The sequence below is a fragment of the Lonchura striata genome, chromosome Z (genome assembly GCF_050655825.1).
Source record: "Lonchura striata isolate lonStrDom1 chromosome Z, ASM5065582v1, whole genome shotgun sequence".
Classification (NCBI taxonomy): domain Eukaryota; kingdom Metazoa; phylum Chordata; class Aves; order Passeriformes; family Estrildidae; genus Lonchura; species Lonchura striata.
Genome location: NC_140740.1, coordinates 65,390,660 through 65,418,072, shown reverse-complemented (window position 1 = coordinate 65,418,072; position 27,413 = coordinate 65,390,660). Strand labels below are relative to the sequence as shown.

Below are 27,413 nucleotides of genomic sequence, written 5' to 3'. Positions count from 1 at the left end.
ATGTAGTCAAGGCAGGCAAGAAGAATTAAAGACTGTGAGGTAATGATACAGTGTTCTCATAATGAACATAGGAAAAAAGGGAGAGAAATTAGAGGGAGCAGGATGCTGGAGTCAATATTTTCAAAGTGTAGTAGCAAGTGAGTGTCACAGAATTTCAGATAAGATTATGTCTTATATTACACTGAATAGATTTGTGCTCAGTGAATTTGAGCCTTCTCTTCCCCCAAAAGTCTTCACAATAGAGCACAGGAGAAAGCTGACAGGTGTACATGTCTTCTAGAAATTTCTTGCCACACATGTAAGTTATTTATGACAGATGGAGACATGTCTGGCCAGAAAGCACCAGCCCTTGAAAACCCCCTTTCATGTAGAAAAAGGAAATAATACATATTCTTGTCCTTTTCCTGTAACTACAAAGTGACTGTTTAGCAGCACTTAGGATGCCATTTTATCTTTTCACAGTACATGCCTTCTATAAACAAGATTTTCCTTTTTTAGATTATTTTTTCTGACTTGTTTGAAATTATAAATAACAGTATATAGATTTGTGTCTCTATATCAGTTCAAATGTAACATTTTGTATTTGATGTGCTTTATATCTGGAGTTTTTATTTGTTTCTTTTGTAATTTTTGATTCATGTCTATTTAGGAAACAAGCACTACTCTATCTGGCATAAAGACCATTCAGTGTTCTCTTTCAGATGGCATAGAGAAGTAAAAAAATGAAACTAGAGCAACAATACTGAAGTGTGGAACTACACAGGAGTTTAGATAGAAAAGTGTTGCTTTGAACTAAAGTTGTGAAAAGCGGAAAATGATGATTGGCCAGCAGCTTGTTCCACCAGTTTCTTTATTTTACCTTATTTATTTCTGGTGGAATTATGTCTCCTTCTGAATGAGCTGTTACTTTTCATGTAGTACTGACCCCTCACTCAGCACTGGTCTCGCCATGTGTTCAGAAAGCTGGCAGAGTTCTGTGAAGCTGATAGAGACTTTTCAACAGCGAAGGAAAACTGTCCCGTTCTCCTCTAGCACAGCACTACCCAGAGGGATGGATACTGCCACAACCACTCTTCTGACCACTTCTAAAAATACTTCCCAACAAACAGTGCACCGATATACCAGAATTTTGAAAGAAAACCTCTTTAGGCATTAAAGTGATGATACTGAAAAATATACCAAATATCCTTTGAAGACATTGGTTGTGCAAATACATCCTTCATATCAGATAAGTTAAAAGAGGTTTTAATTTTTCTCTGTAGACATGTCACTAAAATTTTTGGTATCCTGTTTTACAGAAGCAGACATTTGTGTCATATTACAATTAATGCAGTTGAAGCTTTGGGATTTTACTTTGCTTTGAGAGTTGTTTTTTTGTGGTTTTGTTTGTTTTGGGGTTTTGTTCTTGTTTGGTTTGGGGTATTTTATGTTGTTTGTTGTTTAATTATTTACAAGGTTTTGTGTGTGAGTCTAAGGCAATTTGCTACAGCATTGAAAATTATACTGGTAGTTCTGTCTCATCCTCCTGAGAATAGTGAACTTACACACATACACTACCATTTCTGCATGCCCTAGAGGTGACTGTAACCTTTTATTGATCATCTGATTGAAGATAAATGACAGAGATGCTGGTACTGCAGTTTACATCATTAACATGGTCAGTAAAGCATGAATTGTTCAATAAGGAGTTTATATTTTTTCATTTTACACTGCTCTTTTATCATTTTTATGATAGAGAGCAAAATTTCAGACACTAACCAGGCAGATGAACTTTAAAGATCAGAAATGTGTGTGTGGTAGTTGTCAGAACTAAGTGAAATCTGATAGTTTAAAGATATTTAATAAATGTATTTCACATGAAAAAAATAAAGTTTAATGATCATTTTTCTTACTCTGTTTCTTTTTCAATTTCCTTTTGCCTCATACTTAATGGATGCTGTACTGGAAAAATTAAATGAGAAGAAGAAATTGGTAGAAGAGTACAGTTCCCTCATGAAGCACACTGTATGATAGTGCCACAATTTATATTTGCAAAATGTGACTAAAATGTGTGCTGTTTCCTCATGTTTTTCCTCTTTTCATAAAGACCTGTCAATATGCATGTTCAATACATACACAGAAACCATGAACTAATTAATTGTTGAACAAGAGGAATTAATTAAATTCCTATTAGAAAGCAGTGTGGTATTTGATTCCTGAAGAGAAAAATTGCTGCAAATCAATGCAAAGCTCAAAATTATTTTCCTTTAAATGCATTGGCAGTGAACACGTGTACAGGCTTTGTAGAAAGAGGATGTCTTTGTTATGACTAACACACATTTATACAATTTTGAAAGAACAAGAAACAGCCAAATAACACCTGATTGTAATAATCAGAACAGTAGAAGTAGGATTTATGAAGGAACTGGGAATATCACTGCGATTTTTGAATACCTAATTTCTTTTAACTTCTTTGTAAAACACATATTTATGATATATGCTACATGAAAATATATGTTTTTATGAAATTATTGTAGAATAAAAATATTCTGTTTGGAGTAATACAGGAAAAGCTGTACTTTCCTCTGAGCATACTTGAGCATAACGTGTGCAATGTATTTTAAAAATTCAATAAAATAAAATTTTTTCTATTATGTTTTTCTCCACTACTAGATCCAGTTTTTTCTCAGCTAACAAGTAGCTGCAAGCTCTCACTTGGCTTGGGGAAGTAGAGTTTTAGCCAGTTCTTTCCACCAAGATTTCTTTGGCACTACTAACAAATAATTGCTGCTTCCTCACATTTTTCATATTAGAGTTTGAATTCCTATGGACAAACCTACCTGACAAAAAACCGAGACACATGTTTATGAGTTCATGTGTTAATAATGTTTAGCTCTTATATATGTCTCATTTATGTAAATCAAGTTGTTTTACAACAGATATCATTATCCATATTGGGTGGGGAATCAGAATAAAGATCTATTTAGACTAAGTTCACTTATATGAAGCATGAAATAGAGGTTTTCTGCATGTCAGTCCAGTGTTTTCCTGGGATATAATCATGGTCAGTTGCACCTGGTGAACACAGAGGCTTGAGAGAATTTTTATTTGAATTAGAGAAAATAATGCAAACATACTCCACCTACACTGGTAAATTAAGACTGGGAACTATCCCTGTATAAAAAACTGCCATATCTTTAGGAATGGTTGATAAATGCAAGAAATAATGGCCGTCATATGAAATTGTGTGGTGATACATTCAAGTAAGCAAAAGAATATCACCCACATGCAAATAAAACGGAGCTGTTGGAAATTTTTGTCTCAGATTTTACAGAAGCTAAAAATTTATATGGACTCCAATGCCAATAAAACAATGACAACAAAAATTAAACAAGATAAATCCATCAAGACACGTGGAAACTATGCTTTAATTTTGTTCAGTAATTCCAGCAAGATGTATTTGAACATTATTTCATCAAAATGTCTACTGCAGCTTAGTGAAAAGAGCTTCAGAAGGCCAAAGATCCCCAAAATTTATCCCCATTTTCTTCATTTCCACATTGCCAAACAAGCACTGGTGGAACTCTGATTTTGGTGCTGATCTTTAACGCTTGATCTTTTGTCATGGAGAAAATACAGGGAGCATCAGCTAATTCATGTAGAAAATATGTCTTTTAAAGTGGGAATTTTACAGACTACTGTCTTTTTCTCAAATATCTTGCTTTACTGCCCCTGAAAATTTCTGTACCTCCTGGGCAACTGGGTACAAAAAGACATCTTCTCTTGCTGCAAGAGTAAGCAAGAACACTCCATAACTAAATTACTATCTACTTCATCTGAAAAGAGAGAGCAAAATTAAATCCTTAAACCCAGCTGGAGACAGATTTATGCACAAATGCTCCTGAAACCATAAAACTGCTGTCTTTCTGAAAACTTTGCTGGAAGATTTGCCAAATACCATTAAAATGCCTTTAAAAGATTAAGAAAGATGGTATTTTTATTCAGAAATTATTTTCTTTTCTAATTTGATATAAACAAATGAAAATGGAAATACCAGTCAACATTTTTCAGAGATAAAAAGTCATGTAGTTGGAGAGATATTTCTAAGGACAACAAAAAGGATGATACTTCAAAGGAAATAATGTTTTGCCTTTTATTGTCACAAATGAGTTCTGTCTGCAATGAACATACTTGTTTGTACTACTTATTTGATCTTTCTTGCACCAGCAGCACAGGAGATGGTCTCTGAAAAGATATTTATTACTGTAAAAATATTAAGATTAATTATTTTGGTTATATTTTATGAATATTTTTTAAATTCCTTTTCACTATAACCAAGCTCTTAACACCGAATGAAATACTGCTTATGATTTGGGGAAAAGGATTAGCTCAGCACTTTCAGATGACACTGCTAACAAAGTTAAACATTAACAAAAGAAAAAACAGATTAAGTGGATTTTCTGGATGCCCATAGGAATAATTAGTTCAAAAGAAGACTGCTTTAATGTATTTAATGTTTTTCTCTCCTGGTGCTGCCTGATACGACCTGTAGATGGCAAACTATCCCAAAAAATGGGCTCGGTGCTCTGATCCCTGCCGGCCCTGAGATGCTGCCACAGGCAGGCTTTGTCCCTCGGGCAGCGACGGCTGACGTCGGTGCATGTGAAATTAATGGGCTGTTAAAGATCACCTTTATGTACAGGGACACAAGGGTGAGGCCCTGAAATAATGCAACTTTTATACTCATAGGTACATATAAAATTTTATACGTATGCATATAGAAATACATATGCATGTGTGTTTATGCATGTGTTCATTAGATATGAAATACGCAAAGTTATATGGTGCTTTAAAGTTGTTTAAATGTTTAGCCCTTTCAAAAATCATTATGCACTAGCAGATCCACAGAAGGGTGTGAGGGACTGAAACATTAATGTTTATGTCTCAGTCTGGGTGTTTTGCTGTTGATGCTCAAGAAACAATCCGTGTGCAGGGGGTGTGAGCACCAGAGGATGATCATGACCAATCAACCTTTGCTTAGCAAGAAGCTGGGGTTTGAGCTAGATAAGGGAAGGGGCTGTTAAGCTGATCCTGCAAGGTGGGATAATGCTTTAAATTCTAATAGTGTCATCTCTTACACGACTGGCTCAGTTGTAAAACTCTTCTCCTCCCTCTTGCCAGGAAAAGCTACTGTGATATTCACATTAACCATCCCTTCTGATAAAGTGGCTCTATTATACTGATGTGAGAGAAGAGAACCATCAAAGACTCCCAAAACGCTCCCAGAGTAATTTCTCGTGCCTTCCAGCAGAGGAATGGGCATAATCCAAAGTTTTCAAACGTGATTCATGGTGTTGCATCAGACAGTGCAAAAGTCCCCATACCGGGAAGTACCTGGGTGTTCCACTTGAACTTGTGTGTGTATTAACAGACTGAAATTTGTGTTTTGTGGTCTTCCCCTACCCCAGATTGATAAAGACTGTGATTGTCACTTTGACCAATGAACATCAAAATTGCAACAATGAAGTCTCATTGATGGATCCATAGGTGGTGATGTTTTTCTACCATTACCCTTTCTTTCTCTTTCCTCTCTCTTTTTTATCCTAATTTTTCTCGAAATATATTGTAAACCAGACTAAAAAATTCCAGTCAATACCTTAGAAAGTGCTTTGTTGTTTCTGGATAAGTTGAAGTTGGCTAATTGTAAGTTTGCTAAGTTCAAGTTTGTCGAGTGTCTTACTTCCAAAATGGTTTTAAAATTTGCCACATTGCCCAGATTGAATTAAACAATGTTCCCCTAAACCTGCTGAGGGGACCGGGGCATAACTGAGAGCCACAAAAGTAATCTGGGGGCTGGAGCACCTTTCCTTTAAAGAAAGACTAAGAGAATTGGGGTGATTCAGTGTGGGGGAAACCTTAGAACAGCCTTCCAGTACCTAAAGAGGGCTGGAGAGAAAGGCTTTGTTGTAGTAGTAGTGTGAAAAATGCATATTTTATGATTGCCTGTTTGCAAATATTACAATGAATACTATATGTGTAATGTTAGAAAGTTATGCTGTATTAATTCTCTTAGGTAGTGTGTTAAATATAGTTTTAGGTTATAACATAACGTTAAAATAGAAACTATGCGATGTAAGATATTTTTTACTAGCTCAAGAAAAGGGATAAGATAATCAAGAAACTCTTTGCACAGAGATAACAGCAACAGGACACATAAAGAGTTACTGCCTCCTTATCGGAAAAGATAAACATTCTTCAGCCTTCTCTCTGTCTTTATGGAACCACCAGGATTAAGGAGAAGAAGTTGACAAAAACCAGAAAAAATCTTAATTTGCAAGGAATTTATGCATCATGTATGAATATATGAATATGCAACAGGCTATTACTTTGAAGGTTTATTCCTCTGTTCGCAAGTCATGTTTTTGGCAGCTTAGTGCCCAAAAACATCCAGATGTCTGTAATTCTTTGCTTTTTATTGTCTCGTAGTGTCTTAATCCTCATTGTCCAAATTTTTATTATTCTAATTTTATTACTACTTTTTATAACTATTTTATTACTAATAAAATTTTAAGATTTAAAAAAACCAAATTATTAGTGTTTTTCACAGTAAGACATGGGGGAATGGCTTTAAGCTGAAGGATGGTGTGTTTAGGTTTGATATTAGGAGAAAGTTCTTTGCTGTGAAGATGGTGAGATACCTCCACAGGTTGCCCAAGGGAAATCGTGGATGCCCCATCCCTGGAATTGTTCAAAGCTGGGTGGGTCTCTGAGCAACCTATGGAAGGTGTCCCTGTCCATGGCAGGATGTTGGAATGATGATCTTTAAGGTCCCTTCTAATGAAACCATTCTATGATTCTATGATTCTATGATTTTGTACTCTAAAATGTAAAAATTAAAGCCAAAGTATCTGGCAATAGTCACTTCTCAAAGTATGTTTCTGTAGTGCAATCTGTTTAACCCATACAAATCCCAATTTATCTTGATAGGTATAAACATACAAACCTTCCTAAATGTAGATCTCATAAAATTGAGTTTACCCATACAAATCCTAATTTATCTTGACAGGAATAAAGATACAAGTCTTCCTAATTGTAGATCTCATACAAATGAGATCCATTTTCTTCTGTGCTAAGGATTCTTAGTTAGAGAATGTAGCAGCGTGTAGGTACAGTGCCGATCGTGATCCAGGGAGGCCACAAGGGTGACAGGGAAAGCAGACTAGACAAGTCTCTGCTGCTTAGCAGAGTCCATTTTATTCCCCCCCACCCCGCACCAGGGGAGCAGGGGCAGAGATCCAGGAGCCCGAGCCAAGCCCAGAGAGCCAAGAGCAGAAGTGAGAGCAGACCCAGGGCCATGGGGTTTTATCAGATGTCCCACTGGAGTAGTCTTAAAATCAGATTACAGCCTCCTCAGAACAGGAAGGCTCCACAAGGAAAGGCATTGTGGATATCTCCCTTTGTGCCTCTGGACTTCCTCATGGACTGGGTTGTAATTTTCAAGGCTAGGTATTCTAAATGAGACTGAAGTGTAAGTGTAAGACCTAACAGGAGGACTTCAGGGAGAGATTTAAAACATCTCAAAGTATTCATATAGCCACTATGTAATATCTCATTTTTTGTATTCTTAAAAGAAAGAAACTTGATTCATTTTTTTCTCTGTAGTGTCTGTGTTCTCATACATAGAGTGAGGATCTCTTTTTGAGGTTTCCTGATTTGTGATTTGAGAATTTGCAGTGTGTAACTATTTGAAATATCATGTAGTGTAGTAAGTGATTGAGAGAGCTGGGAACTCTTCTTGGCTTCTGCTATCACATGCTTAGAAATTAATTAATTTGTGTTGCTGGCTATGTTAAGTTTTTGGCTTTTATTTTCAGGATTGCCGAAAGGCTATAGAGTCAGGAAGGTCTGAATTTTAATTCTGTCATACCTTCATCTAGATTAATTCTCTTTTCTGTTTCACTTCTACAACTGAATTAATATCTAGCTACACTCCAAGCTAAATATCAGAACAAGGAAAACAAAAGCTAATTTCCATAGCTGTGTGCCCCTGTACACAGTTTGTGCATCACCATTGTATTGCTTTATGTGATTTAAAATTGATATATAATTAGTGTTTAAAGAGAGTATGATTCCAAATGGGTCAGAGCCAGGTAAGCAAAGGGTCCAGCTGTTTGAGGATATTTACTAAGTATCTTGGTTTTTAGGTGAAGAAAACACCTTTTCTGAGATAGGTGGAGAAGTATTCACATCTTGCTCATTACATATAAATCCAGCATTCGGTGAGCTTTGCTTTACCGTCACGTTTAACAGGTTGGGGAAGTGTAAGGCTCCTGTCGGTGAAAGAATAAGCTTATCAGATTAAGAGCCTATTCGGAAATCTCTATCAGACAGCATAAAGAAGAGGTTCAACTGACTGACCTATTGAACCTATTGCAGAGCACAGATTTGACATTTTTCTGGTACAGGAAAACTCCCTTGGTAATCATACAACTGTAATTCAACAAATCCTAGATTTTGAGGGATGGCAGATTTCCTTTGTGATTGTTTATTGTGGAGGAAAGAGGAACTTTTAGCATAAAATACTTCAATTTGTACTTAAAAATACTATTCAACCTGGGCTGAAGAAATGAAGTCATAGAGAACCCAGCAAAGTAGCTCTATATCAAGAATTCTCACAGCTCAAGATTTCCCATTGAAATTGTCTAAATTCAGGTTCAAAGCTTGGTATTTATGAGTGTCAAAAATAAAAAAATCCTCCACACTGGTAATGAAGGCTGTGAGTTAGACAGAACTTATAAGTCGTGGTGTACATGTAGGGACAAAGGGAATCAGTGGACCTCAAGCCTTACAATGCATCTTTGATGTATCTTTGTACATTGCTTATTCTGCAGAAAAACTTTTAAAAATATCTGTCAAGTAATAACCTCAGTATGTGATGATAATTATTGAAAAAGTAGTGCTATTTCCTTATTCTCTTTGGTCTTTCTCTAGTTATACAGACACAGATTACATTTACCCTCTTAGCTACAACTCTGCATTAGGAACCCATGTTGAACTGTTTTTTTCTAAGGGATTAGCCTTTATTTTATAAAGATTTTTTCTTCTGTTGATAACCACACATCAGAAATAACTGTAGCCAATAGGAGCTCTGACTATAGCTTATTCACGTGAAAATCAAGGTTTGGAGGTGTCAGTTGAAAATGTAATTATTTTTACACTAAAAATAATGATTTTTTTTTTGTATGATCTACCTTTTGTGAATGCAAACTGGAGAATAATATTTGCCTTCTAGAAAAGCTTAATTTGAGATGCACACGTAGTTAAACTGCTGATTCTGAGTTTGTTTTTCAAATTAGAATTTTTAACTTTTGAAGAAAAATAATACGTAAAAAAAGAAATCAGTTGTACTAGCAGAATATCACAGGTATCAGAAATTTTCTGATTTGGGGAGTGCAATTTTGTGTCCTCCATACTGCCTACCCTTGAGCATCTGGCTCAAGATAGAAATTTCTCTTGTCAGTTTCTCTATTTTCATGCATGTTTACACAGACCTAAGAAGCCTGTGAGGCTACTAGCTGGCACAAGATCTAGCTCTGGAGAACTGTGGTGTTTAGAACAGGACAGTTTAATGTTCTGACAGAGGTACTATATGAGCTGCCCCCCCTGGGCCCTGCAATGTGCTGTCTCCAGGAGCACAGTCTCCTCCAGCACCTGGATCCAGGAGCTGTGCGAGCAGGCTGCTGACAGCCATGTGTGTGAGTGATGCCTGCAATCATCAGGCAACTGAAGTGACAACTCATGTCCAGCACCAGCCCAGGAAAACCAGACAGAAGACAGGACTGGCGACAGAATTCCTGGGGTATAGCTCAGCTTGGGCTGACGCATTTTCTCTTGATTTTCCCAAAGAGCAGATTTCACTTCCCACTTCAGCCCATCAGGCTCCCTTGTGCTACTTCTCTATTAGCTCTGCTTTGATTCCTTGCTCTTTCTTGGCTCATGCTCTGCTTCCAATGTGATTTTCCAAGCATTCAAGGTTATGATTACATGGCTGTGAAGTTAATGAATGTTTGTATGTCATTGTTGTGGCTATTGTTACATTCATTTATTATTTTAGAAGTAATCTATATTTGATAAGAATGTCTGTGAAGTGTTAGTCTAAGCTAGAGCTCGTAAAAAATCTAGTATGTTAAAAAAAAAAAAAATCTAGTCTGTCCAATACTGACTGAAGATGGTGATCTTTAAAGACAGCAAAATGAAGTACCATGGTCTGTTTCTCATGGAAGAGATTCCACAGTGTGTCAGCTCAAAGAGAATATAAGCAGTGATAATTATTTAAATATTTTGGCAATAAAATTCTCTCCTTCAGAGGAAGTTTTTAATGGGGGTTTCTATGGAAGGAAGTGGCCACAGAGTAAGTTCTCAGACTTCTAGTATGGACACAACCATTCTTTCCAGATAATATAGACTTCTCCTCCAAACAATTAATGAACAGAGAGCACATTGTTTGGAACTGATATGAGCTGCCACTAGGAGAAATAGGAGTCAAATGATCTTTTATTTTTTCAGGACACAGAATTTCTCAGATCACTGTGATCCTCTTCCTTTTCTTTGTTTATCACTTGCAATTCTGCAATTGACTTCAAAAACTAATGCTTCTACAAGATTTTTAATTAGTGTGTATTGGACATATGTGCTATAGACTGGGAGAGGTAAATCAGGAACTGGAGTATTAAAGCATCAGATTGCTTTTTAAGGTAAATGACCTCATGTCTAACACTGGATGGCTCTGAAGTACACACTATGGAGCCAACTAGGGTACAGGAAGCGGCTAAGTTCTATTACAAAGCTTCATTTTGCATGGAACTAACTGGATAAGGGGTTTTCATGGTATTAACCTCTCCCAAAATAGTATCTCTTTAAGTTGCTATGCAAAGAGGATTTGTAAGTTGTCTGTGACGTCTGATTCAGAATTTATCCTGGCATTATGACAAAAACTTAGCAGGCACTTGATATAGTGACAATTTAAATATTTATATTGAGACTTCAAGGCAAACTCTGTCTGACTTCAAGGCAAACTCTGTCCTTACTCAGTGCAGGCCAGGTTTCTGTCTGGTTTGCTGTGAAGTTGTCTTACCTACTGACTGACATATGCAGTTTGCTGAGAGTTGAATATATGCCTTCTATTTAAGAGGGATATTTCAATGTTCATTAAAATGAAGGATTTGCAATGGTGCCATCCAGATGGGGACATGAACTGACCATGTGCTGAATTTTAAGCACGCTAGGAGTCCTCTAGGTAGTGAATATCCTCTTGCTTCTGAGGTGACCATGCGAGAAGGATGAAGAATGAAGAATGATGCTGCAATGCAAGCATCAGATGCCTGTCAAGACCTACTTTCTGCCTTTTCATATCTGTGCTTACTGCATATTCTACAGGAGAAAAGTCTCAAAACATTACATTTTGGGGTGATTTTGAAGAAATCATTTAGCCTGAATTTTAAGTTTTGTGTTTTTCTTACTCTTAGAATTTCTGTGTCTTCAGAAATCTTCTCTTTAGCAGAGCAATAAAAGGGCAAGATCCCTCTTATTTTGTAAAGGTCAAAGATCTTGTCTTTTGCTATGACACAAAGACACCTGCAGGAGCTGGGCTGATTCCTTCATTTAACTCCATTTGAAAAAAAAATCACCCCATTTCTTGGTGTTGCAAGGAATACAACTATTTTCCTTGTTTTATTGTTCTTTTTGAAACCATAATTATTAATTTTTAGTCTTATCCTTAGCTGTGTGCTTTTAATTTTGATGTTTGTACTACATTGGGATATGACCCTATATATTGTCAGAGATACATTAAGTATCAGAGACTGCTCATTTCATACAAAAAAAATTCATTTTCCTCAAACAAAGTAAGCATAGCACAGTAATAATATTAAGATTATAATTTTATAGCAATCATTATCTGGCTGAGGTTTTCACACTTCCTGTTTATGCAACTTTTCAGTGGCCTCCAAAACACCTTCTTAGTTATGATTTCAAAGTGGAGGACATTCTGTGTTGGGAACATAAACAAATCAAAAACTAATTTTGGCACCATTGTCCAGAAATTACTGAGATCAGTAGGTTTTTATCTTGTGTGATGGAGACTGGCACATGGCAGCAGCATCTGGAGCCATACTAGCATCAGCATCTGGCTAGTAATTAATATTTAAGCTCACTGATTAAAGCTAACACAGATGTAAAGTACTAGAAGGTCTAGTAGTATTTATGTCTTACATCCAAAAGCTGAAATTTGGTGATAGGACTACTGTGTCCATGCAGAGTTGTGGAATGAGTCAGTCATAGTCCAAGACAGACATAGAAACCGGAGATGTGTTTTCTAGTGCTGCACCACACCGACCACAGATCATAATAAGATATAACAACCTGTGGAGTTCCTTTTTCCGATGGGCACCCACGCTGCTTTTCCTACATTTTAATTCTCCTGTCATGCTGTGTTGTTGCAGTCTCCTATGCTGGCAGGCTGTACATTAGATACCTAACCTAGAAATCTAGAGGTTGTTTCAAATACGTGATCGAAGAACTGAAGCTTTGTGAGATGCTGTGACAAGGATGAGAAAACTGTCCAACAGGGAGATAAACTTAGAAACACTTTTTAATAGTTAAGAATTTTTCTCTTACAAACAGTTCCAAGAAGAAAAAAACCCACAAAAATACAGAATATGGTTTTAATATATATTTATATAATTCATAAAGTGAGATGCAAACATGTCAAAACATAATTTTTATACTACTCAGCAATAAATTCTCACATAAACGACTCATTCCTTCACTTCCTATTCCCTCAAAACTTTTACAAAGGTTTTTTGACAGTGTCAAGTAATAGCTATTCACTTTCAAGCTCTAGTCTTCTGAAACGTGATGATTGAAAAAAAATAGCGACTCACTCCTCTTGTGTGTGGTTCTTTTCTGCACAATATTTTTTGATAGTGTGTGAAATTCCACGTACATAAATCAAAATATATATGCCCCTCCTTATGGTCTGTAGTTTGAGGTTATAAATCCTGAACCATTGCTAAAACTTCAGTGACTTTCCCATGAGTGAATGAAAAGTGTCTTACCTTTTCATCAGCTGCTGATGTCCCTAAGTAAACAATTACTTGGTCTAAAAGGAATTGTAGACAGATAGAAAAACAAGCCTTCCTTCTTGTGAAATATCCAATGGCATTTACTTCACAGGGGTTACACAGAAGTCTATCAAACCAGGGAAAGGAAAATAAATCAATTGTAACATGTCTATAGATTGTGCCACAAAATAATCCTGATCGATGCTCATGAAATTTTCAATGTAGTTCAACCCTGAGCAGCCTTAAATTGTTTCTGACATTGCAGTGGTTTATATATCATTTTTATTGGCTTAATGAAATATACATGTGTACATTCTTTCTTGCCTGCCCTTGACTCTTCCTAAATGAGCTCATCTTTTTGCAGCCTTCATTTGCCATAACAAGCACCTTAAAGCAAAAGGAACAGCATAAATAACTTGCTAACCACTGGGAGTTAAACTTGATATTAAGATGTATTCTTGGTATTATATATATTCTAGGCTTCATACAGTCACCTATTCAAGTGCTCTGTCCTAACTCTGCTTATGACAATTTAATTGATAAAAAGATTTCATTGGAATCTGCAGATTTCATTGATAAGAAAAAAAGTATTAGATAAAATTATTTGACCACAATTATGTTTATCATCCATCTTATTATTTACTGCTTACTAGTATTTATATTAAAATTTTATGACTGTAAACCCAAGAAAACAATCATCAACAGGAAATTTTTAATGAATAATAGGACTGAGCTCTAGATGTTGATTCCTAATCAAACTCAAGTCACAGGATAAATAATTGTATTAATTTTGAATATTGGATAATGCTAAGATCTTTGAATTTAGAGAATCAAAAGCACCAATGTATACTTTGCTAGTTGTTTGGAAAGTGCCAAGAACATAATTAATTTATTTAAATTCTGGTGGTATTGCTACATTAGGATAAACTCATCACTGTATTTTATTGTCCTTCTTTACCATACTTTCTGGTTTGCTGTGACATTGTTTTTACCTCCAGTTCTGATGCGTAAGTGCCACAATTCAGCCTTTTCCATTGACAGAGCTCATCTGAGCACATATACGTACAGTCAACATGCTTTGCTGATGCTTGTAAATTTATGAATTTTATTTCTTGGTTGATGATCTTGGCTGATGAGATTGAGAGAGAAAGAGGGAGCAAGAGAAAGTTATCGTGTATTTTATCTTCCCAAGTCATGGCAAAATGTGATGGGGCCTTTCTTTCCTGGGGATGACTGAATACCTGCCTACATGGGAAGTAGTGAATGAATTCCTTGTTTTGATTTGCTTGTGTGCACAGCTTTTGCTTTACCTATTTAACTGGTTTTGTCTCAAGCCATGACTTCTCTCATTTTTACTCTTCCAATTCTCTCCTTCATCCCCCCAGGGTGGTAGTGAATGAGCAGCAGCTTGGAACTCAGCTGCCCATCAGGGTTAAACTCAGCACCTGTCTTCTTCAGATACTGTTTCTTTTCAGACTGGATGCTGAGTTACAGAGTGCTGTGAACTGTTGTGTAGCTTTGTTACAGACTCTGACTTCCTGCCCCTGACAGTGTCTTTTTGTTCTGTCAGAAATTCATTGTGTTCACCCCGCCTCACCTGATCCATGATGTCTCTGACGTTCTTGTCCCAGAATCTTCTCCTGATCTGCTCTCTCAATAGTTGTTCAGTCCTTCAAAATCATAAGACTATTTATTTTTTAATGAGGTTAGCCACATGCTCTTTTTTGCACTTTCCTTAAAAAATATTTTTTTTCTTATATTTCACTTCTTGTATAGAGTGCTATTGTCTCTGGTTTCATAGAATTCAGTTATCATTGCCCAACAACTAAAAGGCATTTAATTTGTCATGTGCTTCAAATCCAAATATCCCTTATTCTGCTTGCAAATTGAGGTTTTGTTTAAAATTTTTCCAACAGCCATGTCTACAGCCCCAAAGTCTCTGTACCCATCTGCACAGAGTTTAAACTATATTTGGGGTTTTAGCTGCTCCATCTTTACAATTAGGGTTTTTTTCCTCTGTAAGTGATGACCAGGCAGGGTGGTTTAACAGTCTCCTTAAACCAACAGAGTAGCTGGCTGCCATTAAATCACTCCATTACTTCCCTGCTTTGGCTGCACATCCTGCTACTGTCTATGGCCTGGTGCTAGCAGCTATTTAAATAAAAGAAAACTCAACCTTTTTTCTTTCTTTTGGCACCTTTTCAGTTGTGTAAGTTTCCTGATCCAGACTCTTGTACAGATGCAGAAATCCAGCGCTGCCATAGCAAGCCTGGGAGGAGGAAGAAGTGTCAGAAACTTTATTTTTATATCTTTATATCTTTATCTTAATCCTTCTGCTAGAAATCTATTTACCTTGTGTTCACCTTGTATAAGCAACATGCCCCATCCAGATTCAGATGTAATATTGAGCTTTTAAATTTCAGTTTTTTCTGTGTGGCAACAATTAGAAAATAGAGCAGATTCTATTGATATCAAATGTGAAATCTCTTTTTATTTAAATATAATAAAGATGTCACTTTGGGCAACACAGAAATCAATGTAGTCCTTTTTGGTTGTTGTGTGCCTAACATCTTTCAAGCTGCTTGGGCACGTTTAGACTGTGCAGGTGGGAGAAGATCCTGCAAGCAGAATTAGGAACCTGTAGAAAACTAATTATTTTGTATATGACATGGGCAAAGTAGTAAAGGCAAACTGGTCCCAATGTTAAAATACTGAGCTTTATAAACACAGCCCTCAGTTTAGCTTTTGGGTGTGCAGATGGCTCCACTCTGATTCGGACCTTGTGGCTATGTCTACACTGCAGATTTTATAGGTCACCTCACAGCAGTGTAATGGTGTGCTGGGGGTTGACTCTAGGTGAATACCTGGTGCCCTCCAAAGTTGCTCCATCTCTCTCTCTCCTCAGCTGGACAGGAGAGAGAAAATGTACTTAATGTCTCATGGATTTGGATTAGGATGGAGAGATATCACTCACCAATTACTGTCACAGGCAAAATAGACTCAGCTCAGGGAAACTGACTTAATTTGTTGCCAATCAAGTCAGAGTAGGATAATGAGAAACAAAAACAAATCTTAAAACATATTCACCCTATCCCTCCCTTCTTCCCAGGCTCAAATTTTCTCCACTCTCCCCAAGAGCAGCACAGGTGCACTAGAAATGGAGGTCATGGTTAGTTCAAAACTTACCTGTATGGCTCCTTCCTCCTGTCTCTTCCCTTCCTCCAGTGTGGTGTTCTTCCCATGGGAAACAATTCTCTATGAACTTTTTCAACATGGATCCTTACCACAGGCTGCAGTTCCTCACCAACTACTCAGTGTGAGTCCCTCATGATTTGCCATCCTTCAAAAACAGGCTGTTCCAGCATGGCTTCCCTGTGGGGTCAACAGTCATGCTGCATATCTGCTCCAGCCTGGGCTCCTTTCCATGGGCTCACAGCTTTGGTGTGGGATTTTGCATCAGTTGTAGCTGAGTATCTCCTCCACCATGGAGCACAGAGCCTCATCATGTTCTGCACCACGGGCGGCAGGGACATCTCAGCTCTGGTGCCCAGAGCACCTCCTGCCCCTTTCTCCACTGCCCTTCGTGTCTGCAGGGCTGCTTCTCGCTCATGCTCTCACTCCTCTCTCCAGCTGCAGCTGCTGTTGTACAGTTTGATTTCACTTCCCGCTCTGCTCCCCCTCCTCACACTTCTTAAACAAATTATCTCAGAGATGCTGCCACTGTCACCAGTAGGCTGGCACTGGCTCTGTCAGACGGGGACACGTTCTCAGAAAGCCAAAACCAATGAAAACCTTGCCAAGACAAATGGCAAAAGTACAGCAGGAGTATCACAAGACTTTTCATGTGCCTTCTGCAAGTGTACCATTACTAGAAATTCCCTGTGAGGTCCTAGTTCACAAAAGACAAATCAGTCTTAAATTCAATAGCAAAATTGGTGTCTCCAGGAAGTTTTGGATTAAGCATCCAAAGTGCTATTTCCGTAAGTTCTTAAAATAGTGACTGCATCATCTCATTAAGAAAAAACAAAAGCAAAAACAAAAAACCCCAAAAAACCCCAAACAAACAAAACCCACCAAAACTAAACAAAAAAAAGAAACACAAGAACAAGACAAAAAACAAACAAACAAACAAAAAAACCCCAAAAAACCCAACACTGTTGCTACAGCAATGTTTAAAAGTACTTTGTGACTTTTAGTTAATGATGTTGTAACATGTCTTAACTCAGCCAGTTGTTTTAATTTGAAATTTGAACACAGGACGCTGCTGCAGAATTTGTAAATATACAGGGCATAGAAATGAAGGAAAACTATTCTTCATATAATTGTTTAAAAAGGCAAATAGAAATGTTTTATTTTTCTATTTCCATCTGAAAAGCAAAGATGCTTATCCACTAATGAATAGTGTATTTGAAGTTGGCAAAGGATTTTTCCCTTCTGCTCAGTTTTCTCTCTGGTGCAGTGATCATAATCTGCATGAAGTCTCTCTGGATAATATTAAATTCCTTATATTTAAGGAAACATTTTGCAGTATTCAAAATCTCTCACTAATCTTTCTCTCATCCAAAATAAGGCAATATGTGAATTTCCATCTGAAGCCTATCCATATACTGGCTTTTATATTTAGAATTAAAAAAAAAAGTGGTTGGTAATTACATCTGATAGAAGCATATACACTAAATGTATTTAAATGTTTTACTCATGAGATGAAAGAGACCAGACATTACTGAAATCCACTTCTTTTAGATGCTAATGAGTTTGATGTCACGTATACCAGTCCTTTATCTCTCAAGGAATCATAAACATAGGGCATTATTTTAAAGATGTTTGTTTGATGACTTGGACATTAATTTTTCTAATTTTCTCTCTACCTACCATCAGAAAGAAAGGTATCAATCTTTCAGTCATCTATCTCAGGTGCAGGTAACTTCCTACTGCATCCTCATGACTGAAGGGAAAGAAACAGAAAGATCTAAGATGGCATACAGATGAAGTAAAATCTAACATATAAACTGGACAGCAAAACAGCTGGCAAGAAGAACCAAGACAAAAGTGTAACAGTGCACCAAATACATAAAATATTCAGGGAAAGAACAATTATGAAAGAACAAAGAAAAAAAGACAGTAAGAAAATAGTTTAGTGAATGAGGGTCAGGAGGAAATGTGCAAGGGAAAACAGATTTCACGGTTGTGAATTTGTCAATGACTGCTTTGAAAATGTATGGAAAGACTGTTCCTTGAATGACTAATACAAGTTGATGTCTGATATGATGCACATTTTTATCTTCTTTCTACAGTGGCATAACTGAAATTAAACATATGATTTAAAAAGTGTTAAAAGTAATGTAGTAGATTAATCACACAGAATAGTAATTGGAAAGATTTGGATTTGGGCCTCTTTGTAATACTTCATGGAATAATGATTGTGCTTGGTCTTTTCCCAAATGCTATAAATAACTTCTGAAAGCACAATGCTGAGATTTTGGAAGTGATTTTAAATAAGGGCTTGTGAATAGATGTAAGAACAAAGCTGAAAAATTTTTAGCCTAATATTCTTGGAGGACAGTATCACAATATACAATTTCAGTACTTGATTTCTCTGTGGCAGTTAGTCTATGCTATTTTTTGCCTTCTAAACTTCTCTACTAATTGTGATGATAAGAGAGTTTAATGCACTGAGGGTTTTTTGCTGTTAATGCTAATCCACTGACTTTAAGCAGCTTGAACTGAAGATATTTATAGTTTGGTACTGTCTGAAGTCTTGGATGTTGAATGGGAAAACAGTAAGTGCATCCTTCAATTGTTCATTTCTGGCTATCAGCTTAGACTCTTGGCATTCCATCAACATCTAGGAGCAGGTGGCCTGTTTTGTCTTGTATTCACTAATGTTGCTGAAGTATTTAAAATTACATTAGTGAGAATGGTGTGATGACAGCACTGTGCTACATGACCCAAGATCCAGGGTCAGTTTCCAATTTTCAAGCATTATGACAGGGGCAAGTGCAGCGCAGTTCCACTTTGAGCAGTTCTGAAGATCCTAGGGGGCTCTGAAAGATCAAAAAACAGATGGAAAGGAGCATTTAAGCATTTCTCTTTATAGCAGGCCTAAGGCAAGTCTTATTATTTTTCATTGTTTTTCTTTAAAATAAAATCATTAATTTTTAATACTTGGATACATTTATTGCAGATTCTGCTTTTTTTTGTTGTTTCATTTTGTTTCTTGTTTTTTTCCATTTAACCTCATGAAACCAAATGAAATTTTGGGAGATAAAAGTGATTCTGCACAATTTCTATCTCTTCTGCAGCCGGTCTGACTTTCTCACTAGTCTTAAATTTCAGTTTGCAAATGAAACTGTGCACAAAAATATATCTAAGTTTTAATATGGCTGTTTAATTTAAGAAGTATAGACCAAGAAGTAGTAGGAGAGTTTGGGGTAGAATGTCCATAATACATTATACTTAATGTGTTGAATAAGGGCTTCAGCCCTGAAAGTTTAAAATCATCTTTTAGAAGGTCCTTCAAGTCTGCAGAGAAAGATATTCCCTTATATTAGATTTCTGGACTGGCATACTTGGAAAAAGAAGCCTCCTGCAAAAAGTTATGGACACTTTAAATGTACCAAAACCCTGCCTGTTATCCTTTGTTCTAACAACCTACCTATAAAATATGGTCTGTGTGTATTTCAACAAAACATTATAGGTACTTAATTAAATACAGTTTACTTTTTCAGTTTACATACACATCTAATGAAAGTTTCATTGGGACTTTAGCAAAGCACACCTCTATTTGTTTAACTGGGAGAGGAGATACCTCCCATGTAGCCAGATATCTCCTTCCTTTTGTTAGTTTATCTTCCTCATTCCCATATGATATTTCCTTTAGAAAATATTTTCAAAACAGTTTCCACCAAAATTATTTTTTAAAAATGCTGAATGTTTATACCAGCATATTTTTATTGATTCTGGGCTATTGTTTTGGCAGTTTAGCAAAGCTTCAGTGTAAATTGCTGCTACATTTAAATTGACTCATTGCAGTGAATGTGATATTACTAGCAAAGAGGTTATGTTGCAAACATAACAAACCCACAATGATCTTTCTTTCAAACCATGAGGAAAAGATATGATTAGAAAGAGATACTTGCTTCAAAAAGTGTGTCCTGGGTTGTAAGATAAGCTTGTATTCTATTTGCCATCTGTCGAAGGTTGGGCAGGTTTGTTATCTCTCCCAAAGACAATGGTTTGCCCCGTAGAGGCAATGGTTTGTTTATACACTATTGACTGACTCACTGCCGGGCTGGTAAATGTAACACCATCCCATTGTGAGATGTCCCACCCAGAGGGGGAAGCCAAGCACTATTTTATTGTATAAAGGGGTAGCTCCTTGGGGAGAAGCAGCTTGCTCTCTCTCTTTGGGGGGATTCAGAGAGAAGCAGCTCCTTCGGCAGGACTCCTGAGAGAAGCGGCTGGAGCGCGCTGAGGTGGCGGCGGCGGAGCACGGAGGCAACCCCAGCGCAGAGGAAGACCAGCCCCACTGCCACCAGATCTCCAGAGAAAACTATACCCTTCTAAAGATCACCACTGCAGCTGCAATTCATCAGCCACTGCAAGAGGAGCAGCTGTCATTTCCACCGACTACCAACACCCCGACTCCTCAGGTTGTGGGCATTATCACTAGTTTTGTTTGTACCGATTGCATTTGCCTTTTTAAATTGTTATCTAGTTTTCTCCTAGTAAAGAATTGTTACTCCCATTCCCATATCTTTGCCTGAGAGCCTTTTAATTTAAAAATCCTGGTAATTCGGAGGGAGGGGCGTTTGCCTTCTCCATTGCACCGGAGGCTTTGCCCTCTTTCACAGACTCCTGTCTTGTCAAACCAAGACAAAGTGTCATAAATGTTTAAGTAATTATCTTATTTCAAGATTTTGTCTTCTAGAAGGCAGCCTTCAAGACTTGCCGCTCCAAATTTACTATTAAACAAAAAATAAAGGTTACTTATAAGTTAAAAAACATCAAAAAAAGATTTTTTTTCTACAATCATCTGCAGTCTTCTAATGGGACATTATGAACACTATCTGAAATAGATGAAAACTAAAAAAAAGTATTAATGAAAAAGGGGGAGGAAATTTCAGATTACAAGGATTCCTCAAATATTATAAAATAGGCACCTCAAACTATAATGCTTCTGCCTCTATTTCTATAATTAGCTATTCAGTTTCTTTCTTTTTCCCTCCATCTTTACGAAGATTTAAGGTTATTTTTGTAATGAATTAAATAATCTCCTTATAGCAATTTACAGTCTCTCTAGGAAAACAATAGCATTGGGAAAATCCTGTGCATTTATCACATAAGCAGTGAATTCTGTGTCTTGAAAACCTAATATTATCTGCTATGTGAGTTTCAATGACTGGTTTAGTTATACAACCTTCAGTTAGTAAGAAGTGGAAATATCTGTCTATATCTATCCCAATGTAACACTCTGCCTTCTGCATATCTTTTGTATATTTAATACAATAAACAAATGTTCTTCCCTCCCTCTACCCAAGAGAAGAGTCTTCTCTTCTACTCTGCCCCCAGCAATACTAGAATTAGCAAAATGCCTAATTTTAGGCATTTAATTACTAAAGAGTTCCTATCTAAGGTGACAATCTAGTTATCTTTTAGCAACTATTGACAGAATGGAAAGCAGTCCTGTCATGTGAAAACAAACAAATGAATCAGCTAACTTCTGATTTAGAAGTAGATCTATCTCTCTGTTGATTAGATAGAGAGATATGGAGATAGCTTAGATGTATCCTCAGTGACTTTGCAGATGACACCAAACTGCATGATGTGGGTGATACTTTAGAGGAAAGGGATGCCATCCAGGTATACAGTGACAGGCTTGAGCAGTGGGCCCATGTGAACCTCATGAAGTTCAACAAGAGTGAGCGTAAGAAACTGCACCTGTTTTGGGGCAAACCCAAACATGAATTAAGACTGGCAAATAAGTAGGTTGAGAGAAGCTCTGCAGAGGACTTGGGGTATTGATGGACACAAAACTAAATATGACCTGTAAAAGCACTCATAGCCCAGAAAATCAGTTGTGTCCTGGGCTGTATCCACAGCAGTGTGTGCAGCATGGCCAGGGAAGGGACTCTGCCCCTCTGCTCTGGGGAGACCCCCCGGATATATATAATGCACCAATAACTTGTAAAAGACAATTTTTCCCTCTTTTTTTTTTTTTTTTTTTTTTTTTTTGACTATGAAGGAATAGAGAAATGTGATAATGGTGTGTGGAAAAAAATGCATAGTTTTCAAATAACAGGTGGAAGTGGTTGTGAATCCCTGCAACAGCTGGATATTAAAACCTCTGGCATAGGTTTTTAACTATGCCTTAACATAACCTTGAGATCTAGCTAATTTCTGAATTGTTCTCAAAAATAGCATTATGGCTCTTTGGGATAAAGATGATTCTTGTGGGTCTATATGTTGGTGATAAAACAGGAAACAAAAAACTGTACCGTTTGGCTAGAATCTGGACAGGAAATACTGAAAAGAGCTAGCCAGTGCTTCAAAGAAACCATCGCAGAATGCCAGAGATGATGTAATATTAGAGAATATTGTTTACGCAACACTGATGACGCCTTTAGGCTACTCAGAAAGAGATGGGTTGAGGAGTTGGGAGAGGGTTCAAGATTCCTTCTTTTCTTGTTGATATTCTGCTCCCACTTCTTGTGGGGAGCTTTCACTTATTGCATTTTAAATGCTAAAAGGCTGAAAATTGTTGTCTTTCTGAAAAGATATTGTGCTCTGACAGGCTCTGCTGCCTGCTTTTATGATGCTCTGTCTTGCCTACAATGCAGTGCAAGCTTAGAAAAAACACCAGGACCCTTGCTGGCTTCGCCTTGTCTTGGCTTCTGAGGTTGCATTGAGTTCCTCATGCAGGTATAAAAAGGTTTATGAGAAAATACAGCTTGATAATCCCACAACATTTTTGTGAGTTAATTTGTCATTTTTTTGGGGAAAATGCCTGAGAGGTCCTGCAGCAAAGAAGCACAAGCTACAGAGAGACAAGTAATTTTTGTTTCTGCAGGGTAAGACTGGTTTGGGGGTTTTTTATAGTCAGTGGAGCAAGGGGAACAAGTTTTTTATCTATTTTGTGTTTGTAGAAGCAGAAAAATTAATTCCTTTTTCGTCTTCTCTCTAGTTTAAGCCTTGAGGTTAGTCTAAACAGTGGTTCCTAATCAATTAAAATAAGCCAATTTCATTAATATTATGACTTAACTTTAGCCAGAGAGGCTTTGGCAGTCAATCCGTCCCTTTCTGTACAATTGTACAAACTCTGTTACAACTCAAGCCTAGTCATACCAATGATGGACAAAAAAAATCTGCATAGGAATTCTGAAAGCCCCTTTTGTGTAGGGAAGAGAAGGAATATGAATCATCTTGATAGCTGAGAGAAGCATAGTGGTTACTCAATTAACAGAAAGGAATCTATAAAGTGAAAGCCATGTGGGTGATGCCAAGCTGTGGCTTGGATGCTCTCCCTGTTTCAGTTCCTCTTACTCAGTGAGGGGATGGAAGCACAAGGCTGGGAGCCTGGGACATTCTATGCTCATATTAACACTAATGCTCGTACAGTAGCAAGCCTAGAGAGTGTAGAACAGTCCACTTAATAAGGGCATGATGTATACTGAATAACACAGGCTTCTTTCTTTCCAGCTTGAACATCAAGGCTAAAGAACTCAAGGCACATGTGTTTGTGACTGAGGTCCCTGGCTCAGTGCTTACCTGGGATCAGCTACATGGTGCAGTACATAGCATTATTAGTTGATAATTATTGCAAGATTTTTTGTGAAGCTATTAATCTTTGCATAACTAGTGGAAAGAAAAAAACCAAACAACATGAGCTTAGAATGGAGGGAGAGGGATCTGGATGTAACATCCAAAGCAACAGGTCAAAATCAAGATGTTCAAGGATCGTTTTATTGCAGCTGAAGCATTTGAGTGCACCAATCACTCTTGCATTGTCTCTTTTGTCCATTGTCTGGCCTCTTTGATCTATTCAAAAGTCTCAGAAAATATCTTTCTGCAATTAAGCCAAATCCATATTAATTTCAAGCTTGTGGAGCCATGGACTTGCTTTAATGTCTTTCAGTAAGGACCTCTGGGAATAGGTTGCAACATCTGTGAACTTTGTTGCTAATCTCTGTCAAGGGTGGCAGATACTTCTCAGTACACCAAATGAGCACAGATGGGGTAGCCTCTAAACTCATGGACAGCAAGATGAACAACTGGACACAAGACTCACAGTTATTGGATATTCCATAGTACAGAAACTCCAGTTGGTGCCCAAACCTCACACAGATTTGTGGTAATTGAAACAAAATATCTGGGCAAGAAAATGTTATGACAGAGGTTAATGGCACATCAATGAATCAGAATTAATTGCTTCAGTGACTGCTGCAAACCTGAAAGATCTATGTTATTTAAAACTCATGTTCTAATGCAATTGTTGTAAAACTTTGGCTGTTTCATGCTGACAGCACTGGTTATTTGAATCTGTGAGTATTATTTTCACTGTAATGAAATCCCTAAGAAAGGATACATTGGAAGGTTCTGCAGTTTCATCTAGTATTTCTGTAATTCCCTCCCAATACATCTTGTCTGTAATGCTTTGTCCTTACCAAACAACATATGTTTCCATAAAAGAAAAGAATTTTGAAAAGTGAGCAGAGTCATAGACTTGTTTTGGTTGGAAAATACCTTGAAGATCATCAGTTCCAAATTCCCTGCCATGGGCAGGGAAACTTTTTGCTAGACCAGGTAGCTCAGAGCCCTGTCCAGCCTAACCTTGGACACCTGCTGTAATGGAGCATCCAAAACTTCTCTGGGAAAGATGTGCCAGTGCCTCACCACCCTCACAACAAAGAATCTATTTTTAATATTCAATCTAAATCTACTCTCAGTTTGAGGCCATTTCCCTTAGTCCTATCACTACATGATCTTGTAAACAATATCCATGTTTCTTGTAGGTTCTCTTCATGTATTTGGAAGGTTGCAATAAGGTTATCCCAACCCCTTCTCTTCTCCTGGCTGAACAATGCCAATTTTCCCAGTCTTCCCTCATACAAGAGACGCTCTATCCCTCTGATCAGCTAGATGGCCGTTTCTGGATTCACTCCGACAGTTCCATGTCCTTCCTGTGCTGGGACCCCAGAGCTGATGCAGCCCTGCAGGTGGGGTCTCAGCAGAGCAGAGGGGCAGAATTCCTTCCCTGCCCATGCTGCTCAGGATGAGTCCAGGACACAATTGGCTATCTGGACTGGGTCATGTCCAGCCACTCATCCCTCAGCACTTCCAAGCCCTTCTGGGCAGGGCTGCTCTGATCTGTTCAGCCCTAGCCTGCGTTGGCAATAGGGGTTGCCCTGACCAAGGTGCAGCACCTTCCACTTGGTCTTGTTAAATCTCATTAGATTACCTTGAGTCCACTTCTCAAGGTTGTCCAGGTCCCTCTGGATGGCATTTCTAGTGTCCTAAGGTGTTTTTTTCATCAAGAAGAAATGGCCTGTCACTGATTCTCAGGCCTAATAGTCTCAAGAGACAGAATTTTCTTTAGAAGGTATGCACTGGCTTGTTTTAGCTGCTTGTGCATCATAATGAGACAAAGACAGTAGGCTAAAAGTATCTAAAGGTTGAGACACTTAGAAACATCTCAGATGGGATTAAAAAATAAAGTAAATATAAAAAGTCATTTCAGTACAACTGGAATTACAGCACAGAATTGAAAAACTGAGTTAAAATTTTTCAACATGAACATAATTGTGAAAAGTTCTCACTCTGTATGATCTCTAGATGAACATATTGCTGTTGTACATCTATATGTAATGAAGCTGTAATTAAGCAAAGAGATTAAATATATATCACTATGCCCACATTAGAATAAGTAATCTGAAATATGTCTACCCTTTCTGCAGTGCTTTGTTTATGACAATCTTGCTGATACAGTATTGCGGGGAACTGCTTACCAACACAGAGATCAGAAAGAGCACTCATTAATTTAATGAAGAACAAATGATGCTTACCTTTTCATGTGCTCGGTTTCCTGGGAGTTGGAGATGTGGCCATGCTGGCATCTGTGCAGCTTAGTAGCTCATAATCTGTTGCAAGGAGATAGGGACAGAACATGAGCATTTTAGCCTAACTGTTCTGCTGATTAAAATTTTTGATTCAGAAATCCAAGTTAGCTGATTACCTAAGGCATGCTTCTTGTTCTTCTGTATGCACACAAACACAGGGATATTTGTGCATGCATCTTTTCTGCACTAGAAACAACCTGAAGATTTCCAAAACCCACTTTCAGGATTTCTGGTCTACTATGACACCAATGCCTAGACTATGCATTAAGTATATAAGCAACTGTGCAAGGTGCTCCAGCATCTCTGAAATTGATCCAAGTTATTCTGTGCTGCTAGGTGACCTGGCTGTAAACTGGTGCTAAATTCATTGGCCAAAGACTGTGTCTTGTCTGCAGGTATTTTTCTGATATTTCTTGGTTGTTATACTGAAGCAGCTGCTTCTAAAAAACATAGCTAAAAATTGCTATTCAAAGAAATGAAGGTGGCTGAAAATGAATTTTAGATGTGATTCTTAAAGATCTATTTATTACCCAGACTAGGCAATATTTAGTAAATGAGAGATTTAACTACTTATTTAACTTCTTGCAAAATTCAAATTATAGGAGATTTGAACCTTGGAAAGAGACATTCTGTGCTCTTTCTTCATAACTATTGGAGCAGTTATCAAAAACTTACTAGCTTACTGCTGGTGGTTAACCACAAAGCCAAGATTAATGATTACATTATCCTGCATTTTTTAAATGTGTAATTATAATGGACAAGGCGCAACATTCACGCAGGACAGCAGGATTAATAGCGGACCTCATAGAACATGGACTAGAAGTAAATATGTATCTTTGGGAACAGACAGGACAGAGCTCAGCAATAATCTTATCAAAAGTATCCTGTCAGAAAAGGCTCTCATCAGTCAAGACAAACAAAAAAGTGCTTGTTACTATGTTAAGAAACACACTTACTATGAAAAGAAATACAGACCTTGTTTTCTTTTGAGCATGGGGACCTGTTGAGCTTTAATGAACTGTGTTTGAGGAAAAATACTGTGAGAGTAATGGTATTGTGTCCAGTCAAGCTTTTTGTACTTTTATAAAGAGGAACTCTTGGACATTGTAGGAAATCTCATATATTGATCATCTATTAAGAAAGAAAAGAGATGTCATGAGTCCATGAGACTGGAGATAGATAATTTGGAAGGGTAACT

General features: G+C 37.4%; 1 protein-coding gene across 1 annotated transcript in view; it reads left to right on the top strand.

The window, feature by feature from the left end:
* CNTLN (centlein) overlaps positions 1-26,847 on the top strand; it is a 218,847-nt gene extending 192,000 nt beyond the window's left edge. The window contains 1 exon segment of the mRNA XM_085568035.1: positions 1,905-26,847. Coding sequence (XP_085424161.1) covers positions 1,905-2,010 — 106 coding nt within the window. The 3' untranslated portion in view covers positions 2,011-26,847.
* The last annotated feature ends 566 nt before the right edge of the window (positions 26,848-27,413 follow it).